Below are 27,514 nucleotides of genomic sequence, written 5' to 3' on the forward strand. Positions count from 1 at the left end.
TAAAAATGATAAAAAAATTTATAAGCTAGTAGAATCACAAATAACCTACGATATCCCTAAATCTTGGGGCCAGCAAACAGAATGCCCAATTACTTAGGTATCATAGTACCAGAATTCAGGGCCAAACAAGTCGGGACAGGACATGCCCAGGCAGTGGCACAAGCAATGCTTAGTGGTCAATAAGTCTGGAGAACCACCACAAATATTGGTTGTTTACATTGTCGAAAAAATTCCAGTGGCTGCGAATGCTCAAATGACTAGAAGTTCAACTTCAGTTGTGAAATCTGCTTGTCTGAAGCATCCAAATGGCAAAAAAAAATTATAGCTGTCCAGGAGTTCTGCAACATCAACTCAAATGCATGATGAACAAAGAACTATATATATTATATCAGATCTGGGTACACAGCAAGAAATGGAGAAGCGAAGCATCAATTTAGTGAAAGTAGATTATAACCAAACATAACTCTGAATTTTTACTTGCAAGATCTTTGCAGTTCCCAAAACGGTGGTTGATTGTGTTTGTGTAGACTCCACCCAAGAACTCAATGCACTACTATTGGTGTTTTCTCATATAATATATATACATATGCATAGGTTTGGAGTCTAAATTCTTAAAACTGTGGAATTACTAATACCCTGCAATTACTTTGGCTGTGTTTAGTGTATTTAACAAGTATATCATTACAAGGCCTTCAGTCATAATTTTCATGAATAACTTGCCAAATAAGTGACGAACACATATATATATGCTAATTGTCATTCTGCATAGACCAACAAATACATCTGCAGAGACAGCTAACATTTGTAACATGGCTACAATCCTTGAAAAAATGCAAATGACAATCTGGAATCCTTTTGTATACCTTAGCCAATTCTCTATTACCTTTGCCCCTCTTTACTTTACCTTGACCTTTTTCCCTCCTCAAAAAACCATTGCCTTTTCTTTTTATTGTTTTCCCTTTCTTTATGGTCTTGATGCCTTGATCTACTTTTTATCTTAAAAAGATTACATCTCCTGTTTCTCCAACAAAAAGAAATTGTAGCCTGTGAATTGAAATAAGTTTATTCAGATGGATACATCTATTTTTGCTATTTAAGCATTCAAGCATCATGTTCATCGCAGTACTAATATATAAATAAAGCCCATGTGTACCAAATTGCTCTTCAGATGACAGGCATAATTTCAGTAGTACTGTTGTTGGTTTTCAACTTGCGTAAAAGTACATATGCCTCAGCTTCTTTGAATTAGGTAAATTGTAGCTGTTTGTATGTTCTAATTAGGTACCAAATCTCAATTACAAAGTTAAATTGATTCTTTTGCCAACAGACCCAAGTCTGCATTACAGAGGATACAATCCATGACGAGTGTAAAAAAAAGTTTTCATCAATTATCTATCACGCAACAAGCATGAAACGACAAATAAACTCAATGCAACCTCATAGCTTACCTTTTGAATCGCTTGGTGTGCGTGCGAGGCCACTTCAGCTGCATATATATATCGATAAATTTTGGTGAAATTGGGGCATAAAAATATAGGTGTTATCCAAGTTGATGGCATCGAACACCTGTGCGATGTAGGGCCTGAGAGAAGTGCAGCTCCTACCATGCACAAACCATAATAGCACAATGATTGATGCATCAACAATCAGTGCAGCGACAGTATCCAATACGTTCTGGCGTAAGCGGACTTAGAGCAACTGTAATACTCCCAAAACTGACCTTGTAGACTCTTAATAAGGACTTAATTTTTTCCTCCAACTCCAACAAGAACCTCTAAGGGGCTGTTTGGAGGGCTGCCTCTGACGCCGCGCCACGCCACGCCACAGGCGCCGTAGGTGTGGCGGCTATCACAGATCGCCGGAGAGACGTCGCTGCCCGCGACGCTGGCGAGCTCAAGAACACACACAACTCACGCGAACTGGAACGATGAACACGGTCTTGTTTGTGCCGCAAATCTTAGCAGCTTTTTCTCCTCTGATCATTCCTTATATATAAAAGGAAAATATAACAACCAACTGGAGTCCATAACCCCGACATGCACGCCACACTCTTCATCGACGAGTGTCATCCCAAATGCCTGGAACGTGGCGCACGACGTGCTCCTTCACGAACTCAGCGCGAGTCAGAGCTCTACAATCTGCATGGCCTAACAACCAGCCATGTGCTGCTAACTAGCTAACAGAATGACCCGAGCACAAAAATTATTCAACATCAGCCGAATCGGCCGCCACACCTTAGGCGTGGTGTGGCGCCGTCGGCGAGCAGGCAAACAGCCCTTAAATCTCACCCCCACTCCCTCCAGCCATACTGGGCCTATTTGTCATGTCTCCTTTCTTCTTCCCCCATGGCAGCTGGAGCTGAGGAGCACGAGCGTTTGCGGGAGGGGCGGCCGGAGCTCAGCCTCGCGCAGCGACGCGCAGAGGGCGGCGGCTTGTGCGATGCCGGCAGGCAAGGGCCGGCAGGACCTCGGGCCTGGCGCACCGACGCGCGGAGGGCGGCGGCTCGCGTAGCACCGGCTGGAGCTCGGGCCTGGCGGCCGCGGAGGGCAGCCAAAGCTCGGCTCGCGCGGTGGCGGCTCTAGGGGCGGCCGGAGCTCGGCTCGTGCGGTGCTGGCGGGAAGGGTGGCCGGAGCCTGGCTCGCGCGGCACCGGCGGGTGGGGCGGTCGGAGCTCGGCTTGCGCGGCGCCGGCGGGACAGGCGAGGAGACCGGTTTGGGCGCGTGGCGTCAACGAGCGAGGGGCGTGCGGCGCGGCCAGGCGAAGGGCGGCCGGAGCTCGGGCGCACAGCGCGGCTACAGAGATGAGAAGGGCGGCGCGGCGCGACGAAGTTTTCGGCCAGGGAGGAGCAGAGTGCGCGCCTAGGAGAGAGAAAGAAGAGGCAGTTGGGTGGGCCCACGGATAGTGGGTTTCTGGAGGCCTCTGGGCCTCCTGGGTGAAAGGTAAGATTTGGAGTTCTCCTTATCTTAGAGGCTCATAGAGAGCATGCTGGAGTTAGTTTTTTTATATTAACTAAAATACGGAGTTTAATAGAGAGCCTGCTCCTGCTCCTGCTCAAGAAGGTGAAGTCACTGAGAGGGAATGGAGGAGTTGAGGTTGAGATTGTGCTCGACGGAGTTGTCCTCGTAGATCCAGTGCGCTAACAGGACGATGATCCGCTCAAACGAATCCAGCTCCTCCTTGGGCACATGCAAATTCAGCAGGAAATGGCTCCAGAGGTGATTCAGTAGGATTGATTTTGAAGAACATGTAAGATGGGGATGTACCTGGAGAAACCATCGAGCAGATCCTATTGGAGCATCTTCCCCTTGTCAACTGGTTCAGCCCCCGCTGCCGGCCATCAAGAGTACCCCGAGCATCCACGCGGTTGACCACTGTGACATCCGTAGCTGCCGTTGCATTGTCGCTTCATTCGTCTCACCTTCACAGGCAGCTAGTGCCACTGCTGCCTTGTGCACGTGGACTCCGGCCGCGGCGACGGCGGCCGTACGTGTCTTGGGCGAGCAGGGCGGCGGCAACAGCGTCGATGGATGTAACGTGGACGCCGGCCGCAGCGATGGCGTCCGCGTATTGGGCGTGCTGGACATGCAGATCCGCAACGGCGGCGGCGAGACATCATCGACGGACGGGACGTGGAGTCGTGGACGCCGACGGTGGTGAGGGAGACTGCGTCTTGGGCGTGCTGGACGTGCACCGCCGCGGCGGCGTGGACGTGGACGCCGCCGGGGGCGTCGACGGCGACAGCTTGGACGTGGATGCCAGCGGCAACGGCGACAGCGTCGTGGGCTTTGAACACGTAGAGCCGCTGTGCTGGCGAGCGTTTTGGACATGGACGCCGGTGGCCGGCCGTGCTACTACGTGATCTTCGAGGGTGGGTAGATGACCAGATGTCCAGAACAAGTACTGAACGGGGAAGATGAAGCGGCGTGGAAGATGAAGCGCCTGGTCCCGTTCGTAGAACGAAGAATCAGCGGTGTCGCAAGCGCCTTGGCAGAGGTGTCGCAAGCTCCAAGACCATAAAACTTGTCCAGCCGACGTACGTGCAGTGTTACCACAACATTCTTGGCGTTTGAATTATTCCAATACAGTGGCCAGCCTGAGAGACCGATCTCTACATTATATTATACACAAATTTTTATATTTTTTGCACGACAGCTGCCAAGGCGCAACTTGTAAGTATTGAGCTGCATGTGGGAGAGACCATGCATGCTCTTAACGAAATAGCACTGCTTCACTATCAGACAGGGATAACTGGTATATATCCGTGAATAAACTCATCAAATACACTATGAATCTACCATTGTTCCGTGTGTTTTTGCCTACCCGACAGGTAATTACTAATTTTTCCTGTGTGCGAAGTAATTTTCTTGTGCGTTTCCCAAAAACCAACAGAATAATATTAATTTTCCTGTGGTTTTTTGTAAAAGCCGTCAACTAATTTCTCACCCACAGGGAAATCATGGTTTCCAGCAGTGATATAAGTTAACCGAATTTATAACTCATGATTTCAAACACAACAATTCAAATCCAAACTTTCTCTTGTTTATCTGAACTTAAATGCAAAGGCACACCCTGCATATGCATGCACAAGATATTCAGCACGTTGCTGAAGCGAGGGCGAATTTCAAATTTTCTGAAATTTTCTTCATCTTAGTTTTATTTCCGCTTATTGTTGAAATGGGTGAAGTTCTGCGGAAATTTTGACCCCCTGATTGCAACTTTTTTTTTCACTACTACAGGTTAGTGAGTCTCTAACTCTGTAAATCCTGCTATTTGATCCAAAATTCCTAATCACGCCACGCAGGGCATGAACGTTAAAGCGGTAGAAGAAGCCCTCCCTCGCCGCAAGTCGCGCCAGCACCGTCGCTGGCGGTGGCACGCTCGCCAAGCTAGTTTAGCGGGAAGGCGCGGCTCCCGCGCTTTGCCGCGTCTCGCCGCTACGACCTCGGCCTCCGCCCCGACCTCGTCGCCTGCACCTTCACGGGCACCGCCGCCGACCTCTCTGTCAACCGCGCCTCGATCCGCTTCCAAGTGCGTACGTGACACCGCAGAACAATAGATTAAAAAAGGAAAAGAAAAAAAAAGAAAAGAAAAGGGGGCTCGCTTCTACGCTGTAGTTAACTGGGGCCAAAGTTGCAGGATTTGGCGCCCCAAGGAGGTGGTGTATTTTGATGGCAATGAGATCCTGGTGCTTGGGTTCCCCGAGGTGTTGCCGCTCGGTGCAACACGTGTTCAACGGCACGCTAAACGATCAGATGAGGGGGTTATACAGGAGGTACTTGTTTTATCAATATTCAATAGAACACCTTCCATTTTAGCATTTCCACTGGATGGTTTTGAACTGGAATAAAAACAGAATTCTGAGTTCTAACCCTTGTTGGGTTCATGGCTCTTCTCTACCAGGGTTCTGTGAGCTCCTACAGCGTAGAAAATCATGATGTTGTAGGATAAAGAGTAAACAAAATCTGGCCTAGTGTTTTGCCCTATTATACAACGATTCACAGTGACTTACTAGTGCCAATTGTGCACTTGAAATGCTACTGTGGAAGAATGTGGTTAGGGAACCTGTCTTGAAGCCAGCTTATCAGTCAGGACTTACTTTGATAATTTGTGCGCTTGTTTCGTACAGACATTCCTCTTTTGCTTCATTCTCTGCCATGCTGCTACTGATTGCAGTAAGTATCAGTATAGCAATATTTCAGAAAACCTACACATAGTTCACATCTACAGGTTAGAAACTCCAGCAATTGTTGGCTGTATTATTATCATAGCTGCATAGCAGAGACTGACCAAGCATTCCTGCAATACCACTTATTTACAGTGCTGCAAGATACAACATTTGCTTCCTTGCTTAATACTTGAACATACTGCACATCATATTTGCTTCTCAGAACATTATTGTACTTCATATTTGCATTCATGTTGAACTACTTAATGACCTGCCATAAAAAGAGGAAAACGTGTTCAGTAGCATGTAGTGGAAAGTAAGGGAAATGAAGGTTGGATGAGCTGAAGAACTAGCTTTTCTCATACAGTAGTAAGCATTTTGGTTAAAGTTGTAGGCATGTTATTTTGAACTCACGAGCACCCTAGAATAAATATGCAAGCAAAATATAAAAACTTAGAATACATGTGCAAGCAGATAAAAATAGTATTCTGCCTGACAGAGAAGAGAGCAATACTTTTGCCTAACTAGTAACAACATTGACTAACACAAAACAATGTTGTTGCCTAATGAAAGCCATATTATTGCCTAGTGAAAACCATGTTATTGACTAATGAAAATCATATTGTTGCTTAAGTGAGAAACATGCTGCGGTATTTATTAAAGAGGGGCAATCATCATTCAACATGCAGGTATATCTCTACCGAGCACAACTACAATAGCAGAGCCATGTCGCACAGAATCTCGTGAAGCAATAGTGATTTAGAAAAAGCAATCATGTACAGAGAAATCCAAACTACCTTTATGCTCTTTCAATCTATCTGCTGATGGCATGTTACTCCTAGCTCCTGTGAGGTTGACAGGTAATCTTAAAGTTAGCCATTGTATAGGCTAGAAATATAATTTAGAAAATATGCTACTGAATGAATAATTTTCTTGTTCATTTAGAAAAGGTTTCCTACACATGAATTGCATGAATAGATTGTTACAACAGAAGAATGGCAGATGGTCACAATACGCGAAAAATGCTAAAAATCATAACAGAAAAGTGCTTAGCTAGTATGATTAATTTATATACTGGTTTAGCATAAGTTGCATGCATGAAATCCAAAAAATTATCAGTAGGAACACATAAAAATGCTAGAATCAGAATGCAAAAATGCTAAAGTAAAATGAATAAATTACTTGATGATTCAACGAAAGTTGCCAACAAAATGAATCCGGAAGGGTATATGGTATTGCCTACCAACCTATTTTTCTTCCTTAGATATATGTTGGTTGAGACACGTATCTATTGCTCCCGTACAAGATCCAAGCTCCCTACAATCACAGCTCAGTGAATTGTGAGACAGGAAGTGCAAACAGGTTCCAGCTCTCACCCTTGAATCATAAACACGAAATATCTTTTGGGGGTGATGTAATAAGCCCGAGGTTTCTATATAGATGTGAACAGCAAAAAAAGAAAATCGCCTAGCATGTTACAAACAATGGAAAGCCTTTGACAAACTGATTTTACTCTGCTACCAACCATGCACAAACCAGTCCCATTTCATTACCAGAATGTTCCCTTTTAATCCGTTTACAACACAAAGGTGATTCATTCACATTCAATACAACTGTAGGATTTTGTTTTGTCAAATTACATGATTACTGAGTCGTAAGTGCTTTGCACAACCTCACACAATCACAGCCTGCTTTTGTCTAGTATAATTACAGAAACAAATTGTAGTTCTGTCCTATCTTTACACAGGTCCCAGACCAAAGCTACATCCTATAGAACAAATAGGATTGCTTGTTCACTCGCTCTTAGTCTCCTTTGTCACACAGAAGCATAGAACAAATCGGTAGTGTTTCACCACCTCCGTGCAGGATACCGCATCTAACACATATTCAGCAGTCTGCACTATCTGCAACATACTATGTCCATTCACTATTTCTTGAATCATCAGAAGTCGCAAGCAAACAATCAAGGGATCTAGAATGTCACTATTTGCAACCAATTTATCTAATGTGTCGTATCCTCAGACACGAAACTTCAGAGCCACTGACAGCACAGGAGCTAACATTTGTCCAAATCCCAACCACCTATTAGCACTAGCACTACCAGAATGCACTCGACCTTCTAAGGAAATTTCAGACTAGAAAAATGGACGAATCCGACTGCAAAGTGCAAATCAGGCTAAGAATGCCACGCTTGGTCCCTAAATTTGTTCACGCAAACCTCACACAATTGAGCGCAAAAAGGCAAAATTTGCCCTGGGACACCGTTAGAAGGGGAACTTTGCTGAAAACCACTAAAAAAGTATGTCTTTGCTAGAAGCCATTACAAATACATACCCATTTGCTGAAAGACACTATGGCTCATATAATAACATTTCCACCTCAAACAGGTTACAAGACATATAAATCTGGACAAGAATATCCCTAACCTTCAAATAGATCATTTAACAGCAGCGGGAGCATATCCAACAATAGAAAAATACATGGTTGATCCATATTTAACTATCAAATTCAGCAATACAAAATGACATGGTTTCAACCACATTTGGCATCAAGTACACCACATGTTTCAGCCACATTTCCCTAGCAAGTACAGCACTAGAAAATAACACATTTTGAGCTATAATGCTCCAAAATGATGCCTTCATGTGTTTTCAGCATACTCTAATTTTTTCTGGACCTAACAACCTTTAACTTCTTTGCCTTTCCCTTCTCAATAGCAACTGGAGATGTGGTTGGAGAAGCAACGGGCTCTATGATGCCTTCAAGTTCCAGCATTCTTTTGCGACTGCAAGTGGATATAAAAACATATCAACACATTAAACATAAGAAATAGAAATACATAAAGAGTGGAAGAGTTATAACCCCTTGTCATAGGGCTCGGTGTAGAAACAGAAGCGATAGCTCTAGTTGGTGTGGATGGCTCTAGTTCCAACAACCTCCTTGACATGCTGCCATCAGTAGAAAGATGTGAAAGGTGACTAACGATAAAACCGAGTAGTTTTCCTTGTGGCACGCCGAAGACGCACTTGGTTGCGTTAAGCTTCCATCGAAACTTGCGTAAGCTGTTGAAGGTTTCCTCGAGATTAGGGATGAACTTATCGTGGGATCTGGTCTTGATGACCATGTCGTCCAAGTAGGCTTCAACGTTGCGATGTAGCTGATCAGCAAGAGTCGATGACTTGGTTGATGCGTGGGAGCGCGAAGGCATCCTTCAAGCAGTATTTGTTGAGATCAGTGTAATCCACACACATTCTCCATTCACTATTATTCTTTTTCAAGACTATTACAGAGTTGGCTAACCACTCAGAGTGGTATACTTCTTTAATAAAACCAGCCGCGAGTAGTTTTGCTAGCTCCTTCTTGATGGCCTCCCTCTTGTCGGGAGTGAAGCGTCGTAGTCGTTGCTTCTTCGGAGTGGCTTTGGAGTTGATTTTTAGACAATGCTCGATCAACTCCTTAGGCACCCCTGGCATATCCGCTGGTTTCCACGTGAATATATCTCGGTTAGCCCTAAGGAAGCTAACGAGCATGCTTTCCTATTTGTCACTCAAGCCGCCTCCGATCAAAGCAGTCTTGGATGAGTCACCTTCTTGCAACTGGATGGCCTTGACGCCGACGTCACTGGGGTTGGGTTTAACCTTCGACTGGCTAGACCTCTGGCTGGAGATCTCCATCTCTGAGTCGGTGAGCTTTTGTGTGGCCGCGAAGACTTCCGCAGAAGGCTCTGGCACGCGTGATGTCACGGCGTATTCAATTGCCTCTTAGTCACAGTCGTACGACTTCTTCAAGTCGCCGCGGAACGTGAGGGCACCTGTCTTGCCTGGCATCTTGAGTAGTAGGTAGATGTAGTAAGGCACGGCCATGAATTTGGCCAATGCTAGTTTGCTGAGGATGGTGTGGTATAACGACTCAAAGTCAGCCACCTAGAACTTGATGTACTCCGTGCGGTAGTTATCCTTGATCCCAAAGGTGACTAGCAGGACCACTGAACTGAATGGTGTAGCTGCGTTTTCCGGGACGATGATGTACAACGGAGCTCTGCTAGGGGTGAGCATCTTGGAAATGTCCAACCCCATCTTCTTCAAAGTACTCGCGAAGAGTAGGTTGAGGCCGCTCCTGCCATCGATGAGTACTCGGGTCAGTTGTGAGCCCACCATGACAGGATCAGGACGAGCGGGAATTTTCCCGGCTCGGAGAAGCTGGTCCACTGATCATCCCGGGAAAAGGAGATTAGAACCTCGTTGTATCTCAAAGGCTTTTGTATGGCACGCTTGGTGGGGAAGCCGCTGTCTCCGCCAATAATGACGTTGACGGCATTCTTCGGGTCTTGAAAATCTTGAGCCCCCACTTGTCACCCTCGTCGTCATCCTCCTGATCCTTCCGCTTCCCGTCTTGAGGGAGGAGAGGAGCGCTGAGTGACTTGCGGAGGCTGATGCACTCGAAGAGCGTGTGCTGGGCCTTCGGGTGCATCGGCCATCGTTTGTGCAAGACTTTTTCAAACTGAGCTTGATTGCTGCCCGGCTTCTTGCCCCGCGGATTGCTCTCAACAACCGTGACTTCTTGTTCTGGCTTGCGCTTTCAGGGGTTCCTCGAGTGGTTCCGCTGGCCCTTGTCGAAGTGGTTGTTGCCTTTGCCGTGCTTGTCATTGTTGCACTTGGGGAAGCGATTGTTCTTCTCGTCCTCCTAATCGACCCACCATGCCATCATGTCGCGCAGTTCCACAGCAGTAGTCGGATGGTTGCTTCTGAAGTCATGGTACATGTGCTTTGAGAAGAGGCTATTCTGGAAGCAGCGGATGAGGTCCTCATCGGTGATGTTGGCGATGGTGGCTCGCATCTTGAAGAAACACTAGGTGTAGGTCCTCAGGGTCTCGTTCATTTCCTACTTGACCTGGGATAGATCGTGGCGAGTGTCTGCTCTGATCATGGATCCTTGGAAGTTGTCGATGAAGGCCCGATTGAGGTCTTCCCAGGAGTCGATGGAGTTTGGTTTGAGGCTTTCAAGCCAAGTGAGGGGTGTGGATTCCAAGGCTACTGGGAAGTAGAGTGCCTTGGTGAAGTTGGATCCCCCCGAGACCTCGATGGCAGCGGAGTAGCATTGAATCCATTGGCGCGGGTCTTGCTGGCCATACTTGGGGATCCCGACTGATTTAAAATCCTTGGGGTAGGATTTCTAAGTGATGTTGGAGGTGAAGGCGGGGAAGTGATTGTTATCGTCGTCGTCGTGGTATCTGTCGGGACGGTCCCTTCTCCTTGCCTTGATGATGCATCGCGCAGCACAGCCATCATTGATCTTCTGCCTAAGATCAATCGTGGGAGCGTCATGAAGGCTGGCCTCATGTGGAGCTTCAACTTGAGGCCTTGCATCGCGCCGGTTGCGAGGTGGGCGAGTGGATTGTTGTACCTCTTGTTCGACGTTGCCACGCGCGGATTGCTGGCCCTAGTTGCACTAGCAATTGTCGTTCCTCCGGTACCTGGGGCCTCCTCCAGGGGTGCGACTAATATGCGCAGTGTCACCATGGCGCTCAGATCTTGAGGCCACATTCCAAGTGGAGGACACTGGATGTTGCCCATCGAGTTGCACGAGCGCGCGCTGGGTTAGATACTGCAACTTTTGTATCTAGGGGTTGGGTGATAATTGTTGAGCTAGGAGCGCTGCATCTGCTATAGTGCCAATTGGTGTACAATACTCTCGATCCACAGCTACTACAAAAGCGTTGTTGAGGTTCCTTTGGTGCATTGGGTTGCAAGCACGGTTTTCTATGTTCCGCCTACACTGTGCGCGCTTAGCGTTCTTCAACTGCCGGATGCTTCTGTGCTCCTCATTCTCATCCTGGGGGGTGCTTGCCATACGCTCGTCAACAGACACATCCGCGAGTAGTTCGTCGTTGTACTCGGGACCCGGCTCACCGTCATCCGCATTGTGAAGGGAAGCCATGTAGAATTGATGATCCGATGAGTTGTCAGCCGTATGGCTGTACTCGAGTAGCTTTGTGCTGCCCTCTCCCCCTTCGGAGATGGGAGAGAGGGGTTTGCCCTCCTAGAAGGGCAGTTTCTGCGTGAAGACCACAAGGCAGGAGTCGTATTCGAGTAGTTCAGAGGGTTCTAAGCCCTTCCAATATAAGAAATGGCCTTGCGGCGTAGATGTTATGGTCAAACACAGGTGACTACCCAAAAAGGATTCAGGGTGGTCATCGGGTTGTGAGTGGTTGTCGAGAACGGGGGGCCTCCCGACAAGCGGTGGCTCCCTCGTCTTCGAGTCCTTCTCGGTTCTGGCTTAAAGGTGTAGTACTAATCGACGAGTACTCTTAGTTGGAGTCCGAGTAGTTGTCGAAAATGGGGGCCCCCTAATAGGCGGTGGCTCCCGCGTCCTCAAGTTTGAGCAAACGATCTAAGTCATCCTCCAAGTCGGAGAGGGACTTGGACTGTATAGGCCCCTCAGATCTGTTTGAGTCCGATCCGACTAGTTCTAGTGCAGCACGAGTTAAAATCACGTGAAAAACGGACATCCTTTCTATCTGTCTAGCTAGATCGGGGAGCAGCAACTCGTCGAGGTTGTCGATGAACTCGTTGAGGTCGCTGCATCAAGTTGGTGTAGAGGCCTCCGGCTTCCTGAAGTCAACTAGGTGGCTGTTGAAGCCACCCATGCTGTTGGCGATGCATATCTAGGAGCCGAAGATGAAAGTTGTGTCCTCATCGAGCACGGTGCTGGTGAACCTGAGAGATGCCATCGAGTTCTCCAGTGGATGCTCGATGAACACCCCTACCTAGCGCGCCAGCTGTCGGTGTTTTACTGCCACGCCCGCTGTCAAACCGGGGTACACGGGACTGTACACGTGGCATACTTCTCCTAGGATACGTGATGGGATATGGCCCACGCCCTACATCTATTGTAACTACTCGTAATGCAGTAGGATTGCTTGTACAGTAGTGAAACTAGTCGGACACGGTAGAAAACTACCCGAGAAGTACTTGGGTAAGACTCCTGGGCCTGTACCCGACTAGGACTTCCATGGAAAACTGTCCCCACAGACTATATAAGGGTGGACAGGGACCCCCTCGGGGACAATCATCATTAAAGACAATACGAACCACACAGGACGTAGGGTATTACGCTCTCGCTGGCCCGAACCTGTCTAAACCTTATGTTTCTTTGCACCATCAAGTTCCTAATCTCGGCGACACCCTACCAACAAACTCACCACCTCGGGGGTATCCCTCGGTGGGCGTGGCGGTAAAATACTAACAGCTGGCGCGCCAGGTAGGGGTGTTCATCAAGCATCCACCGGAGAATTCGACGGCATCCTTCAACTTCACCAGTGCTATGCTCCACGAGGGCACAACATTCATCTTCGGCTCCCTGATCTACGTCGCCAACATTTTGGGTGGCTTCAACAGCCATCTAGCCAACTCCAAGGAGCCGGAGGCCTCTTCTCCAACTCCAAACAGCGATCCCGACGAGTTCATCAACAACCTTGACGATCCGTTGCTTCCCAATGTGGCCCTGCAGATCGAAAAGATGTCCGTTTTCGCGTAACTTCCACACGTGACGCACCAAATCTAGTCGGGCCGAATGCAAACCGATCTAAAAAGATCTCACGATCTAAATCCCTCTTCGACTTGGAGGAGGATTTGGATCCGCTGCTCAAGATCAAGGACGTGGCAGCCACCGCTTGCCGGGGGGGCATTTTCAACATCTACTCGGACTCCAACGGAGAGTACATCCCGCGTAGTACTACACCTTCAAGCCAGTCCCGAAAAGGACTCGGAGATGAGGGAACCACCGCTCGTCGGGCAGCCCCCGCCCTTGAAAACCACTCGCAACCCGACGGCCACACCGAATCTTTTTCGGGCAGCCATCTGGGTTTAACCATAATATCAACACCGCAAGGCTGTTTCGTGTACTGGCAGGGCTTTGAGCCCTCCGAACTACTCGATTATGAGTCCCGCCTTGTGGCCTTCACACAGGAACTACCTTCCAGGAGGGTAGACCTCTCTCTCCCATCACGGAAGAAGGAGAAAGTAGCACAGAGCTACTCGACCATAGCCGTACAGCTAACCACTCGCCGGATCATCAAGTCTGCATAGCCTCCCTTCGCAACATGGAGGATGATGAGCTGGATCAACAGCACGACAATGAGCAACTCGTGGATGTCTCATCCGATGAGCCCACAGCTAATGCTCCCCAGGATGAAGACGAGGAGCACCGAAGCATCCGGCGGGTAAAGAACACCAAGTGCGCCCAACGCAGGCGCAATGCACAGAATCACGTCCGCGAACCAAGGGATCTAAACGACACTTTCGCAGCAATCGCGGATCGGGAGTACCATACGCCGATTGGCGCCATCGCAAAAGTAGCCCTTAGCTCAACAACTCTCACCCAACCCTCAGATACAAAGGCTGCAGTATCGGACCCAACACGCGCTCGTGCAACTCGATGGGCAACTTCCAATGTCTTCCACTCGGAATCAACCCTCGAGGTCTGAGCGCCATGGTGATACCGCGCTGGTCAGTCGCACCCCCGGAGGAGGCCCCGGGAGCCAGAGGAATGACAACCGCCAACGCAACAAGGGCCACCCGTCCGCGCTTGGCACCAATGAACAAGAAGTACAACAACCCACTCACAACTAGCATGGTGCAACACATCAAGGCCAAGATCCACTCAAGGCCAACCTCCATGACGCTCCCACGATCGACCTCAGGCAGAAGATCAACAAAGGCCGCAACGTGCGGCTTGTTATTGAAGCGAGGAGAAGGGACCATACCGGCAGGCACCATGACGACGACGACAGCGACTGTTTCCTCACCTTCACCACCAGCATCACCGACAAGTCCTATCCAAAGGACTTCAAACAAGTCGGAATCCCGAAGTACGATGGTAAGCAAGACCCGCGCCAGTGGATTCGTTGCTACTCCATCGCTATTGAAGTTTCAGGGGATCCAACTCCACAGAAGCTCTCTACTTCCCGGTGGCTCTGGAGTCCGCACCCCTCACGTGGCTTGAAAGCCTCAAGCCAAACTCCATCGACTCGTGGGAAGACCTCAAGCGGGCCTTCATCAAAAACTTCTAAGGATCCATGATCAGGGCGAGCACTCACCACGATCTATCCCAGGTGAAGCAAGAGATGAACAAGACACTGAGGTCCTATACCCAGTGTTTCTTCGAGATGCGCACCACCATCGCCAACATCACTGACGAAGACGTCATCCGCTACTTCTAGAATGAGCTCTTCTCAAAGCATATGTACCACGACTTCAGGCGCAACCACCCGACTACTGCTGTAGAGCTGCGCGACATGATGGTCACGGTGGGCAGACCAAGAGGATGAGGAGAACGACCGTTTCCCCAAGCGCAACCACAACAAGCAAGACAATGGCAATGACCACTTTGACAAAAGCCAGTGGAACCACTCGGGGAACACCCGAAAGCGCAAGCCAGACCATGAAGTCATGACTGTCGAGTGCTATCCGCGTGGTAAGAACTTGAGCAACAACCACTCGGAGTACGAGCAAGTCATGCATAAACAGTGTCCGATACACCCGAAGTCGCAACACACGCTCTTCGAGTGCATCACCATCCGCAAGTCACTCAATGCACCACCCCTCCCTCAAGGAGGAAAGCGAAAGGACCAGGAGGATGATGAGGGAGGTGACAAGCTGGAGGCTCAAGACTTCCATGACCTGAAGAACGTTGTCAACATCATCTTTGGTAGAGACGGAGGATTCCCCTCCAAGCACGCGTAGAAGTTAACCTTGCATGAAATACTCTCTATGGAGCCAACCACGACAAGGCCTCTGAGATACAACAAGGTCTCGACCTCCTTTTCTAGGGATGATCAATGGACCAGCTTGTTCGAGCCAGGAAAATTCCCGCTCATCCTAGACCCTATCGTGGCGGGCTCACAGCTAACCTGAGTACTCATCGACGGAGGGAGCGGCCTCAACTTGCTTTTCGCGAGTACTTTGAAGAAGATGGGATTGGACATCTCCAAGATGCTCAGCCCCAGCAAAGCTCCTTTCTACAGTATTGTCCCGGGTAACGCGGCTACACCACTCGGATCAGTGGTCCTGCCAGTCACCTTTGGAACGAAGGACAACTACCGCACCGAATACATCAAGTTTGAGGTGGCGGATTTCGACCGTCATACCATGCCCTCCTTGGCAGACCGACACTAGCCAAATTTATGGCCGTTCCCCACTACGTCTACCTGCTACTTAAAATGCCAGGCAAGATAGGCGTACTCACACTCCGTGGCAACTTGAAGAAGTCGTACGACTGCGACCAAGAGGCGATCAAGTACGCCACAACATCACGCGTGTCAGAGCCCTCTGCAGAAGTACTCGCGGCCGCGCAGAAGTTGACCGACTCAGAGATGGAGATCTCCAACTAGCGGCCTAGCCAGTCGAGGGTTAAACCCAACCCCAGCAACGTCGGCATCAAGGCCATCCAGCTGCAAGAAGGCAACCCGTCCAACATTTCTTTGATCGGGGGTGGATTAGGTGACAAATAGGAAGGCGCACTCGTCAGCTTCCTCAGGGTCAATCGTGACATATTCGCATGGAAACCCGCGGATATGCCAAGAGTGCCTAAGGAGTTGATCGAGCACTGCCTAAATGTCGACCCTAACGCCACTCCGAAGAAGCAACGACTATGATGCTTCGCCCCCGACAAGAGGGAGGCCATCAAAAAAAGAATTAGCAAAACTACTCGCGGTTGGTTTTATTAAAGAAGTATACCACCCCGAGTGGTTAGCAAACCTTGTACTAGTATTGAAAAAGAATAATAATGAATGGAGGATGTGTATAAATTATACTGATCTCAATAAACATTGCTCGAAGAACCCCTTCGCGCTCCCACGCATCGACCAAGTCATCGACTCTACGGCTGGCTGCGTCTTACTCTCTTTCCTCGACTGCTACTCGGGCTACCATCAGATAGCTCTCAAGGAGGAAGATCAGATCAAAACAGTGTTCATCACCCCCTTCGGAGCATACACATACACTACAATGTCATTTGGGTTAAGAACGTAGAACCCACCTACTAACGGGCCATCCAACTATGCCTTGCAGACTAGCTACACCGCAACGTTGAAGCTTACGTGGATGACGTGGCCATCAAGACCAGATCCCACAACGAGTTCATCACTGATCTCGAGGAGACATTCAACAGCTTGCGGAAGTTTTGATGGAAGCTTAACCCGACGAAGTGCGTCTTTGGTGTACCACAAGGAAAACTACTCGGGTTCATTGTTAGTCACTGAGGAATTGAAACAAACCCGGAGAAGATCAATGCAATCATAGCCATGGACGCTCCAAGGACGATCAAGGATGTCCAGAAGCTCACAGGTTGCATTGTAGCTTTGAATCTATTCATCTCCCAACTTGGAGAAATGGGCCCACCTTTCTTCAAATTGCTCAAACTCCACGACAAGTTCCAGTGGACCGAGGAGACAAACCAGGCGCTGCAAGATCTCAATCACCATTTGCAGTCGCCACCCATCCTGACGGCTCCCAAACCAGGTGAGAATCTGCTACTCTACATCGCCGCGATTACTCACGTTGTCAGCACGGCAATTGTGGTGGAACGCTAGAAGGAAGGCCAGTTTACTTCATTAGCGAAGTCCTCTCTGAATCTAAGGTTCGTTACCCAATGATTCAAAAAATTCTTTACGGTATACTCATCACTTCCACAAAGCTCCACCACTACTTTGATGCATACAATATCCTGGTGGTCTCCAACTTCACATTGGCGGATATCCTCCACAATCGGGACACTACTGGGCGCATCTTCAAGTGGGCCGTAGAGCTGGGAGCCCTCACACTCAACTTCAAGCCCAGACAGCCATCAAGTTGCAGGCACTAGTCAATTTCATGGCGGAGTGGCGAGAAAATCAAGTGGAAGCCCCAACCAATCAGCCAGAGCATTGGGTCATGTACTTTGACGGCTCACTCAAGCTCGGTGGCGGTGGTGCAGGAGTACTTTTCATCAGCCCGAGAGGAGAACAGCTCAAGTATGTGTTTCAAATACTATTTGAGGTCTCTAACAACAAAGCCGAGTACGAGGCGTTATTGCACGGGCTACACCTGACAGTCTCCCAGGACATCAAGCGACTACTCGTCTACGGTGATTCCTTACTGGTGGTTCAACAAGTCAACAAGGAGTCGGACATCAACAAGGACACCATGGACGCCTATGTTATGGAAATACACAAGCTCAAGAACAAGTTCTCGGGGTTGGAAATTCACCATGTGATTCGCGACAACAATGTGGGCGCGGATGTGGTCTCCAAATTGGGTTCTGATTGAGCTAATGCCCCACCGGGAGTTTTCGTTCACCAGTTGCATCACCCTTCCGTCAGGGCACCAGACTCAAGTTCCATCGCTCAAGGTCCAAAGGAACCCGACCGACAGGTCTTGATGATCGAGGTCGACTGGAGGGTGGCCTTCATCGACTACATCCAGGAGCACAAACTACCCCACGGTGTCGACCTAAAGAGTGCTGAAGCTACTCGCATCCTAAGACGTAGCAAAGGGTATGTTTTAGTCGGGGGTAACCTGTACAAGCGTGGATCAGCATCAGACATAGTCATGAAGTGTGTCAGCAAGGAGGAGGGCAAAGAAATACTCCAGGAGATTCACAAAGGCGTGTGCGGGAACCACGCAGCTTCCCGCATACTCGTTAGCAAGGCGTTTCGATCTAGTTTCTACTGGCTGACTGCTTTGGCAGATGCCGAAGCACTCGTTCGCCGGTGTACCAATTGCCAATTCTTTGGCAAAAAGCCTCATGTTTCGGCTCATAACCTCATCACCATACCACCTTCATGGCCGTTTTCATGTTGGGGCCTGGACATGATAGGGCCCTTAACAACTGCGCCAGAAGGTTTCACCCACGTGTTGGTGGCCATCGACAAGTTTACCAAGTGAATCGAGTACAAGCTAATCGCAACGCTCTCTACGGATCGAGTGGTTACTTTCATCTACGACATCTTACACCGCTTTGGTTTCCCCAACACTATCATTACAGATCTGAGATCCAATTTCCACTCGCATCAGTTCTGGGACTTTTTTGAACGCAGTTCCATTGAAGTCAAATATGTTTCAGTGGCTCACCCGCGGGCCAATAGCCAGGTTGAGCACGCCAACGGCTTGATTCTTGATAGATTGACGAAACGACTCTATAACGAGAACAGCAAAAAGGCGGCAAGTGGATCGATGAGATCTCATTAGTAGTCTGGGGGCTTCACACACAACCAAGCAAAGTCACAGGATAGTCACCTTTCTTTCTCGTATACGGGTATGAAGCTATATTACCAGCTGACGTGATGTGGAAGTCTCCACGACCGGAGATGTTTGAAGAAGGTTAGGCTGACACCGCACGACATCTTGAGCTTGGCTCAGCTGAGGAAATCAGATGCAATGTCTTGTTCCAGTCGGCCCGTTACTTGCAAGGCGTTCATTGTTACCACGACAGAAACGTTCAACGATGCTCTTTCAATGTTGGAGATATGGTCCTTCGATGAATCCAAGATGATATTGGGCTACACAAGCTTAACTCACGATGGGAAGGGCCTTTCATCGTGCATAAGGTTACAGGCCCTGGATCTTATTGATTATAGTACCCTGATGGCCACGAGGTACCAAATTCTTGGAATATTAAACATCTACGTCGGTTTCATCCTTGATCAACTGGGGACATCTTCTATTGATGCCTGGAGATTCACACTTCTAGTACAACTCCATTTTACTAGTTCACGACTGGTACTACGCGCAAGTTTACTGAAGGGGGCTCGCTCCTTTATTTCCAGTAACTAATTACTAGTTTCCGACTAGTCTCTTGGGTTACTAAAGGGGCATTATCCTCATACTTCTAGTATAATACCGTTCTACTGGTTTACGACTGGTACTACGTGCAAGTTTGCTGAAGGGGCCTTGCTCCCTTATTTTTCAGTAACACATTACTTGTTTTCGACTAGTACACTATGTTATTGAAGGGGCCTCGCTCCCATGACAAGAAGTTTACTAGTTTACGACTAGTTCTACATATGTTCGACTATTTCGACTACTCATCTTGACTACAATCCTAGCCGGGATCGACTCCGACTAGATGGTTTCATCGACTATTCAAGATTCAGTGGCTATTTGCCAATGGCTGGACTCGGGGGCTAGCACCACCGTTCTGCTACAACTACTTTATGCTTATCATCTGGCTCCTGGCTCGGGGGCTTGATGGGACAAGGCACTCAGCGTGCCTCAAGGGATAACTCTCATGCTTACATGCTGGATGCTGTACAACTATTCGACAATACCCGATCCAAGAGGCTTTTTAAGATTTATCTTGAGTAGATGTCTGTTAACCATTATTTCAGAGATTTTGTTCCGAAATAAGGGGTTTGTTCAAATTATTACCCAGAGGACTTATTTAGTCATTGGCTCAGGATACAAAAGTTGATATGAGAGGTAATTTTGGGTGCTTTTTGGGATGGTATTTGTTTAACCATTTTTTCAGAAAATTCATCCCAAAAAAGAGGTTTTCAAATTTATTGCATCAATTTGCCCATATTCACCATCAAATCTTTACCGTCATATATTGCATGCCACGATTCTTGGATCCTTTATTCCAAAACCTGGGAATTTGGATTCAAGACTCGGGGGCTGCAGGGTACGTATCATCAGCGACTTAGTTTTCAAATCTGATGGAATAAGGACAGAAGACTGAAGACTAAATTAACCCTCAACCTGATTCTATGAGTCAACCTAAGGCTCGAGAGCAACTCCATATGGAGTGCGAGTATAATCGAACCCCATATAAAGAAGACTGGACAACTACTCAGAGCATTAGCACCTCACAGCCTCGATGTAGCCAAGGAAGTACTCGGAGGACACCTTCAAGATGAAGTTCAGGAGAACTCGAAGACGCCTTCAAAAGTACTCGGATGCCTACAGTACTTGGCTACGAAGAGCACGGGGGCTAGTCAGACCCGAGTACACGGGGCTGTACACGTGGCATACTTCTCTTAGGATACGGGATGGATATGGCCCACACGCTACATCTGTTGTAACTACTCGTAATGCAGTAGGATTGCTCGTACAGTAGTGAAACTAGTCGAACACGGTAGGAAACTACCCAAGAAGTATTCGGGTAGGACTCCTGGGCCTGTACCCGACTAGGACTTCCATGTAAATCTATCCCCCAGACCATATAAGGATGGACAGGGACCCCCTCAGGGACAATCATCATCAAAGGCAATACAAACCGCACATGATGTAGGGTATTACGCTCTCAGCGGTCCGAACCTGTCTAAACCTTGTGTTCCTTTGCAAACTCACCACCTTAGGGGTATTCCTTGGTCCTCCTTTGCACATTCGAGTTCCTGATCTCGGCAACACCTTACCTACAAACTCACCACCTCGGGGGTATCCTAGGGTGTCGCCGAGATCAGGAACTCGAAGGTGCAAAGGAACACAAGATTTAGATAGGTTCGAGCCGCCAAAAGCGTAATACCCTACGTCCTGTGTGGTTTGTATTGCCTTAAGTGATGATCGGGTGATCTCCTATTTGGAGGGGGTCCTTTCCGCCCTTATATAGTCTGGGGGGAACAGGGTTACATGGAAGTTCTAGTCGGATACAAATTTAGGAGTCCTCCCCGAGTATTTTTCGGATAGTTTCCTACTGTCTCCGACTAGTTTTATTACCGTATGAGTAGTCTTACTATGCTACGAGTAGTTATAACTGGTGTAGAACGTGGACCATGTCCCACCCCTTATCCTGTAAGATGTAAGCCATGTGCGTACTTCCGTGACCCCGGGTCTAACAGCCTATTTGTAATTTTTTCCTTTTTATTTTCTTTTGTATACTATCTGCTTTATTCTATTTTAGGTTTCTATTTTTATATTTAGTTATTTATTTTTATTTAGTTTTCATAAATATTCTGTACATTTTTTTTCTAATTTTCGTCGTTTTCCCTTTTGTTCATCTATAAGAATAATTTGTTCATGTGTAAGGATAATTTATTCGTGTTGGGACACATTTGTTCTTGATATAAAAATAACATTTTATTTATTTTGTAGACTAATTTGTTCGTGATATTAGATTATTTGTTCGATTTAGACTAAATTTTTCCGTGACGTGAACTTATTTGTTTGCGATATTTAGTTTTCAAATATTCTGAATGTGCAACTTTTTTATTTTTCTTGTTTAATCATTTTGTTCTTATTACATAATTATTTGTTCTAATCTTATTCACAATAGTTAAAATTAATTATTCCGAATATAGTCAAGTGTGGTCTTGATTCGAAAATCTCGTTGTAAGAAATATTATGTGAAATTAAAATTTAATTTAGATACTCGGTTTGAAATTTATAATTTTTTTATATTAAATGTCCTGAGCACGTGGAGTCATAATTTTATAATTTTTACTTTGCTAACACACCGTTTTCATACTGTGCAGCGCTACATGTGGTCATGGTTAGATACGGTAGATAGATTTTTTTTAACCCCAGAGTGAGCTGTACGAGCAAACAGTTCATGCACCGGCCTGTTAGGCTGACGGCTCATGAAATATAGTTGGTGGAGGAGTTTGTAAGTGATGGTCGGTAAAATTGTCATCTCGGATGATATATAACCGCAACCCCGCTTAGCGCTTGCCACCCGTGTTCGAGTGCTGCTCGGTGTGAGTTTTTGAATTTATTCCCTAGCTTTTCTATTACAGCCTCACATTTGGATGCACCACAATAATGCGGACGACGCCAGTTGTTAACTTCGAATATATCTAAACCATGTGGAGCTTATGGGTATATATGTAGGTCTAGCATGCATACCGCGTTTATGTGAGTGGGTTCGTGCGAGTGCTGGTGTCAGTTTGCGCTCGAGTTCAGATACTACGCCTTGTATTCAAAGAGTAGGTGAAGGGTCGAGGTATAAAAAAAAGATTGCATATGCACATGCACCCTCCAGATTAATGAATATTACCGTCATTAAGAGACCACACTGATGTCTGACGCGTGTTTTTTTTTTTTCAGATTCCCAGGCTCCCAGTTTCCTCGGGGAAAGGCAGACAGCGAGCGCCTCTCCCCCCTCTGTGCTGCAGCAGCTGCACGACCCCCACGAAACCGAAGCGCCCGCGCGTGGGGGCGTGGGGGCGTGGCGCACCGCGCAGACTTCCCCCGCGCTCGTCACCGTCCGTCGCCTCTTCCCCTGCTCTCTCCGTCTCCACTCCAGCCTCCCTCCCCGGACAGGTCCGCTCCGCCCCCCGGCAGCCGCCGCAGCATACGCCCGCGCCGGCCCGCGCGTCTCGGAAGGAAAAAGGTTAGACCTTCGCGCGCCCCTCCTCCTGGTCTGGTCGTCCTGTCGGGGGTCTCCCGCCGCGTTCGCCGGCGTGGCCGGTGCGGAGTTGTTGTTAGTTGGGGTGGGGATTCTAGGGTTTGGTTGCGGCGATTCATTGGTGCCGCGTCGGTTCGATTGGCATTGCCCCCCCCTGTTTTGATCGCGATCCGGATTTTTGCAGGTTTTGAGGATGGTGGGGGTCGGCGTGGAGCCGCCGGCGCCGCCCGCGGAGGCCGCGGCGGGTCTGTCGCCGCGCAGGTTGAGGCATAGGAGGGCCTCCGCCAAGCGGTCCTGGTCGTCCGGGTGCGGCCGTTCCCCCGCGCCCCCGCCCGCGGCAGGCGATGGTTTGAATGGCGCGGTTGGCGGCGCCCGCGTCCTCGGCGGCGGAGCGGACGAGGTGGTCGCCGACCCCGCCGCCGTTTCGCCTCCGGCTCAAAACGGCTCCCTACTTCGGCAGCAGGGCTCGGATGCGGTGGACGAGGCGGCCGTTTCACCTGTGGCGCGGAACGGCGCTCTTCTTCGGCAGCAGGGTCTGGATAATGTGGAGGCGGCGCTCGGCCCCGTGCAAAACGGCGTACCTCCTCGGCAGGGCCATAATAAGATGGGTGAGACGGTTGCTCCTTCACCTGTTTCGCCTGTTGCGTCCAACAGCGGCATCCAGCGTACCCTGCCTGAATCGGGCCTGGAGAAGGCAGGGGTGGATGAAGACAGGGGTGAGAATGGAGAGACACAGTTGCTGGATGATGCAGGCGTGCCGGCAATGGAAGGTCAGGAGGGGAACAGGTTGGTCAAGGTGATGGCACCAGGGGTGGCGGTACCGGATGGTTGCGACATTGTTGGTTCTGGTAGTTCTGCGCAGAACGGTGGTGAGAGGTGTGGTTTGTTGGCGGCAGAGGGAGATGTGGGGAGGGAGGAGGTTGCTGGTGATGGGGATGTCATGGAGATGAGAAACAGAGCAGGTGGTGGTGAGTCAGAGAGGAAGGAAAATGGATTTGCAGGTAGCAGAGCGAAGAGATGCTTGACGTCTGCTGTGAATCTGCCGCCTAAGAAGATGGCAGTCGCAGCCATATGCAAAATTCCACCTGGCTGTGAGAGGACTGCTGTGACAACAAAAAAAAGTGGAGTTTTGGAGGTCTCACCTGCACGCGCATTTCGTCCTGGCTGTGGGAGGGCCACTCTTACCGCCATAGACAGAGAAGTTTTGGATGTCAAACCCATAAGCACATTTCCTCCTAGCTATGGGAGGTCTGCTCTTACTTCCACAGGCAGTGGAGATGAGGATACCAATGGTGATGCCTTGGCGGAAATTCCAGTTTCAGGAGGGTTTGCTTCTCCGACATTAGCACTAGATGTCTCTAATGAGAAAATGGAAAGCAAGAAAATGGTGGACGAAGGAAATAGCAATGCTCACAGTAGGGACCAAGTTCTAGATGATTTTATAGGCACTGAACAAGATGGCAACATGCAGAGAAATGTTGATGCAAAATCTACACCGATGAATAGTTCCGATGACAAGATGAAGGGGAAACTGTCACGACATGAAGGGAGGCAGATAGCACGAGTAGTGGTGGATGATAAGATGAAAAATAAAAATGAAGGAAGCTTGCATGAAAGTACTCTTAAGTCACCTTTGAGCGATCCCATTGATGCAAAGACAAAAGGAAAGAGGTTGGAGAGTGACATGATGAATGTGGCGTTGCTTGGTGGGAAGATGCAGAGTAAGACTTTGAGCACTAAGAAGGAAGTGGTGTGCTCAAATGTGAACATAAAGCAAAATAAATCTGCTCGTAAGCTGAACAAGTTTGGAAAACATGTTGCAACCAATGAAATCGAAGAAAGTGGTGATATGAACCTTATCCCTGACCAACTAATTGTAGCATTGATGGCTCCTGACAGATGCCCTTGGATACGAGGAAGAAAATCTATTGCTAGTGCTTCCAAGTCGCTTGCTACTAGGAACAAGCTTAAAGGAAAGGATGCTATTCCAAGAAAATTACTTACAGGAAAAGTGGCCTCCCGTGAATCGATCAACGATGAGACAATGGAGGACAATGACGACCCTAACTTGGAAGATGACCGTAACTTGGAAGATGACGACTCTAACTTGAAAGATGACGACAACTCCAAGGCGCTAGTTGCATGTGGAGAAAAGCAAGAAATATGTGTCATGGTTCCTCCGTCTGTTCCTTCCGGGTCACACCACAGGCAACTTGGGGACCATGATGTAGATGCTCGAAGCAAAGTTAGAAAGTTGCTCCAATTGTTCCAGGCAGCATACCGAAAGCTTACACAACTCATCGAACAGGGTAATCGTGATCTCGGAAGGGCTGACCTTGAAGCAATTAAGGCTTTAAAGAAAGACCTTATCTATAACAAGCCTGGGCCCATTGTTGGCAATATTCCCGGTGTTGAAGTTGGAGATGAATTTCACTTTAGAGTTGAGTTGTCAATGGTTGGTCTCCATCGCCCATATCAAGGAGGTATTGACACTACGAAGGTGAATGGTGTTCCTATTGCTATAAGTATTGTTGCATCTGGAGGCTATCCTGATGAATTGTCAAGCTCGGATGAACTAATATACACTGGCTCCGGAGGTAAGGCTGGCGGCAATAAACAAGGAGACGATCAAAAGCTTGAGAGGGGTAATCTCGCCCTGAAAAATTGCATAGATACCAAGACCCTGGTTAGAGTGATTCATGGGTTCAAAGGTCAAAGTAGAAGTGAAGTAAGTCCTTCTAAAGGCAAGCAAACTTCGACATTTATTTATGATGGGTTGTATCAGGTGGTAGAATGCTGGCAAGAAGGCCTGAAAGGCGAGAGGGTCTTCAAGTACAAGTTACAGAGGATTGCAGGGCAACCAGAATTAGCCCTACACGCAGTCAAGGCGACAAGGAAGTCCAAAGTTCGTGAAGGTCTTTGTTTGCCTGATATATCTGAAGGAAGCGAGAGAATACCCATATGTGTCATCAACACAATTGATGACATGAGGCCAGCACCATTTAAATACATCAACAAAGTCATATATCCAACTTGGTATGAGAAAGAACCTCCAAAGGGTTGTGACTGCACAAACGGCTGCTCGGACTCTATTACATGTGCTTGTGCAATGAAGAATGGAGGGGAAATCCTGTTCAATTCCAATGGTGCGATCGTCGAGGCCAGCCCTCTCATATATGAGTGTGGTCCGTCATGCAGGTATGGATGTGCAAATACTTTAATTAACCTAAATAACTGTCAACCTGACATAATATTTATTTGTTGTTATTTAGTTCTTTTGAGTTTTGAAGTTAACACATTTAAATTTCAAGCAAGGAGAAATTTTCCCATTCACCTGAAACTTCTATGTGATGTCACGTTAAGGTTGATGGCTGGTTTTAGATCCAGATGAGAATGAGACATATTATGAAACATTAGGAACAGCAGAAGGTGAACATATGAAAGATTCTCTCACAAAGTTTAGTTCTGCTGAAGTTAGCTAGATCTTGACAACAAGCAAACGTATTGATGCATGCCAGACAGTTAGCTTCAAACTTAGTTAATAGTCCAGCTTTATATGCAAGTGAGCTAACCAAAATTTCAACCACTACTTGCAGGTGTCCGCCAACATGCCACAATAGGGTGAGTCAGCATGGTGTCAAAATTCCACTAGAAATATTCAAGACAGGTAAGACAGGTTGGGGTGTAAGATCCCTCTGTTCGATATCTTCAGGCAGTTTCATATGCGAGTATGCCGGCGAGCTCCTGGAAGATAAAGAAGCTGAAAAGAGACAGAATGATGAGTATCTATTTGATATTGGTAGTAACTACCATGATGAAGAACTTTGGGAGGGGCTAAAGTCGGTCGTTGGTGTACAATCTTCTACCTCGTCCTCCAAGACAATGGAGGGCTTTACAATAGATGCAGCTGAGTGCGGCAATGTCGGACGATTCATCAACCATAGTTGTTCACCGAACCTCTATGCCCAAAATGTTCTCTGGGACCATGATGACATGAGGATGCCGCATGTCATGCTTTTTGCTGTTGAGAATATCCCACCACTACAAGAGCTGACCTACCATTATAATTATACAGTAGGTCAGGTCCTTGACGAGAATGGCAAGGAGAAGGTTAAACATTGCTATTGTGGCGCTTCTGATTGCTGTGGCAGGCTCTACTGAGACAGACTGCTGTTAGCGTTTTATGTGGCGAACTCTTGTGCCATGGCACCGCTTTACCCTTTATTCATCAGTTCATCTTGTACTTGTGGTCTTTGTAATGTTTACAAGTATCCCATAGATAAAAATGAGACGATTTTGTAGGGATCGAGCTGCATTTGCTCTCACTGTCATCTTGTAGAAAATATTTAGGTCCATTGTACTGGGTTTTAAACATTTAATGAAGTTTACATGCAATGAAGCATGCTGTTGTCTGAAATATTCAACAACATGATGCATGGTAGAATTGTGCAGTGACGGGTGATGTAAGCATGCTGTAATGTTATCTTTTCATAGTAGCTTAACTGCATGTGCGTTGTTAAAATCAAACTA

General features: G+C 47.8%; 1 protein-coding gene across 1 annotated transcript; it reads left to right on the forward strand.

Moving 5' to 3' along the window:
- The first annotated feature begins 22,721 nt into the window (after positions 1-22,721).
- Positions 22,722-27,439, forward strand: LOC112880488. The gene is made up of 3 exons (XM_025945124.1): positions 22,722-22,969; positions 23,169-26,182; positions 26,581-27,439. The coding sequence occupies exons 2-3, from the start codon at positions 23,178-23,180 to the stop codon at positions 27,143-27,145; spliced, it is 3,570 nt and encodes a 1,189-aa protein (XP_025800909.1). The 5' UTR covers positions 22,722-22,969; positions 23,169-23,177; the 3' UTR covers positions 27,146-27,439.
- The last annotated feature ends 75 nt before the right edge of the window (positions 27,440-27,514 follow it).

The sequence above is a fragment of the Panicum hallii genome, chromosome 2 (genome assembly GCF_002211085.1).
Source record: "Panicum hallii strain FIL2 chromosome 2, PHallii_v3.1, whole genome shotgun sequence".
Classification (NCBI taxonomy): domain Eukaryota; kingdom Viridiplantae; phylum Streptophyta; class Magnoliopsida; order Poales; family Poaceae; genus Panicum; species Panicum hallii.

Coding starts and splice junctions, on each gene's coding strand:
- LOC112880488 (XM_025945124.1), top strand. CDS start 23,178: ATGGTGGGGGTCGGCGTGGAGCCGCCGGCGCCGCCCGCGGAGGCCGCG. Junction 26,183..26,580: donor GAGTGTGGTCCGTCATGCAG/GTATGGATGTGC, acceptor CACTACTTGCAG/GTGTCCGCCAACATGCCACA.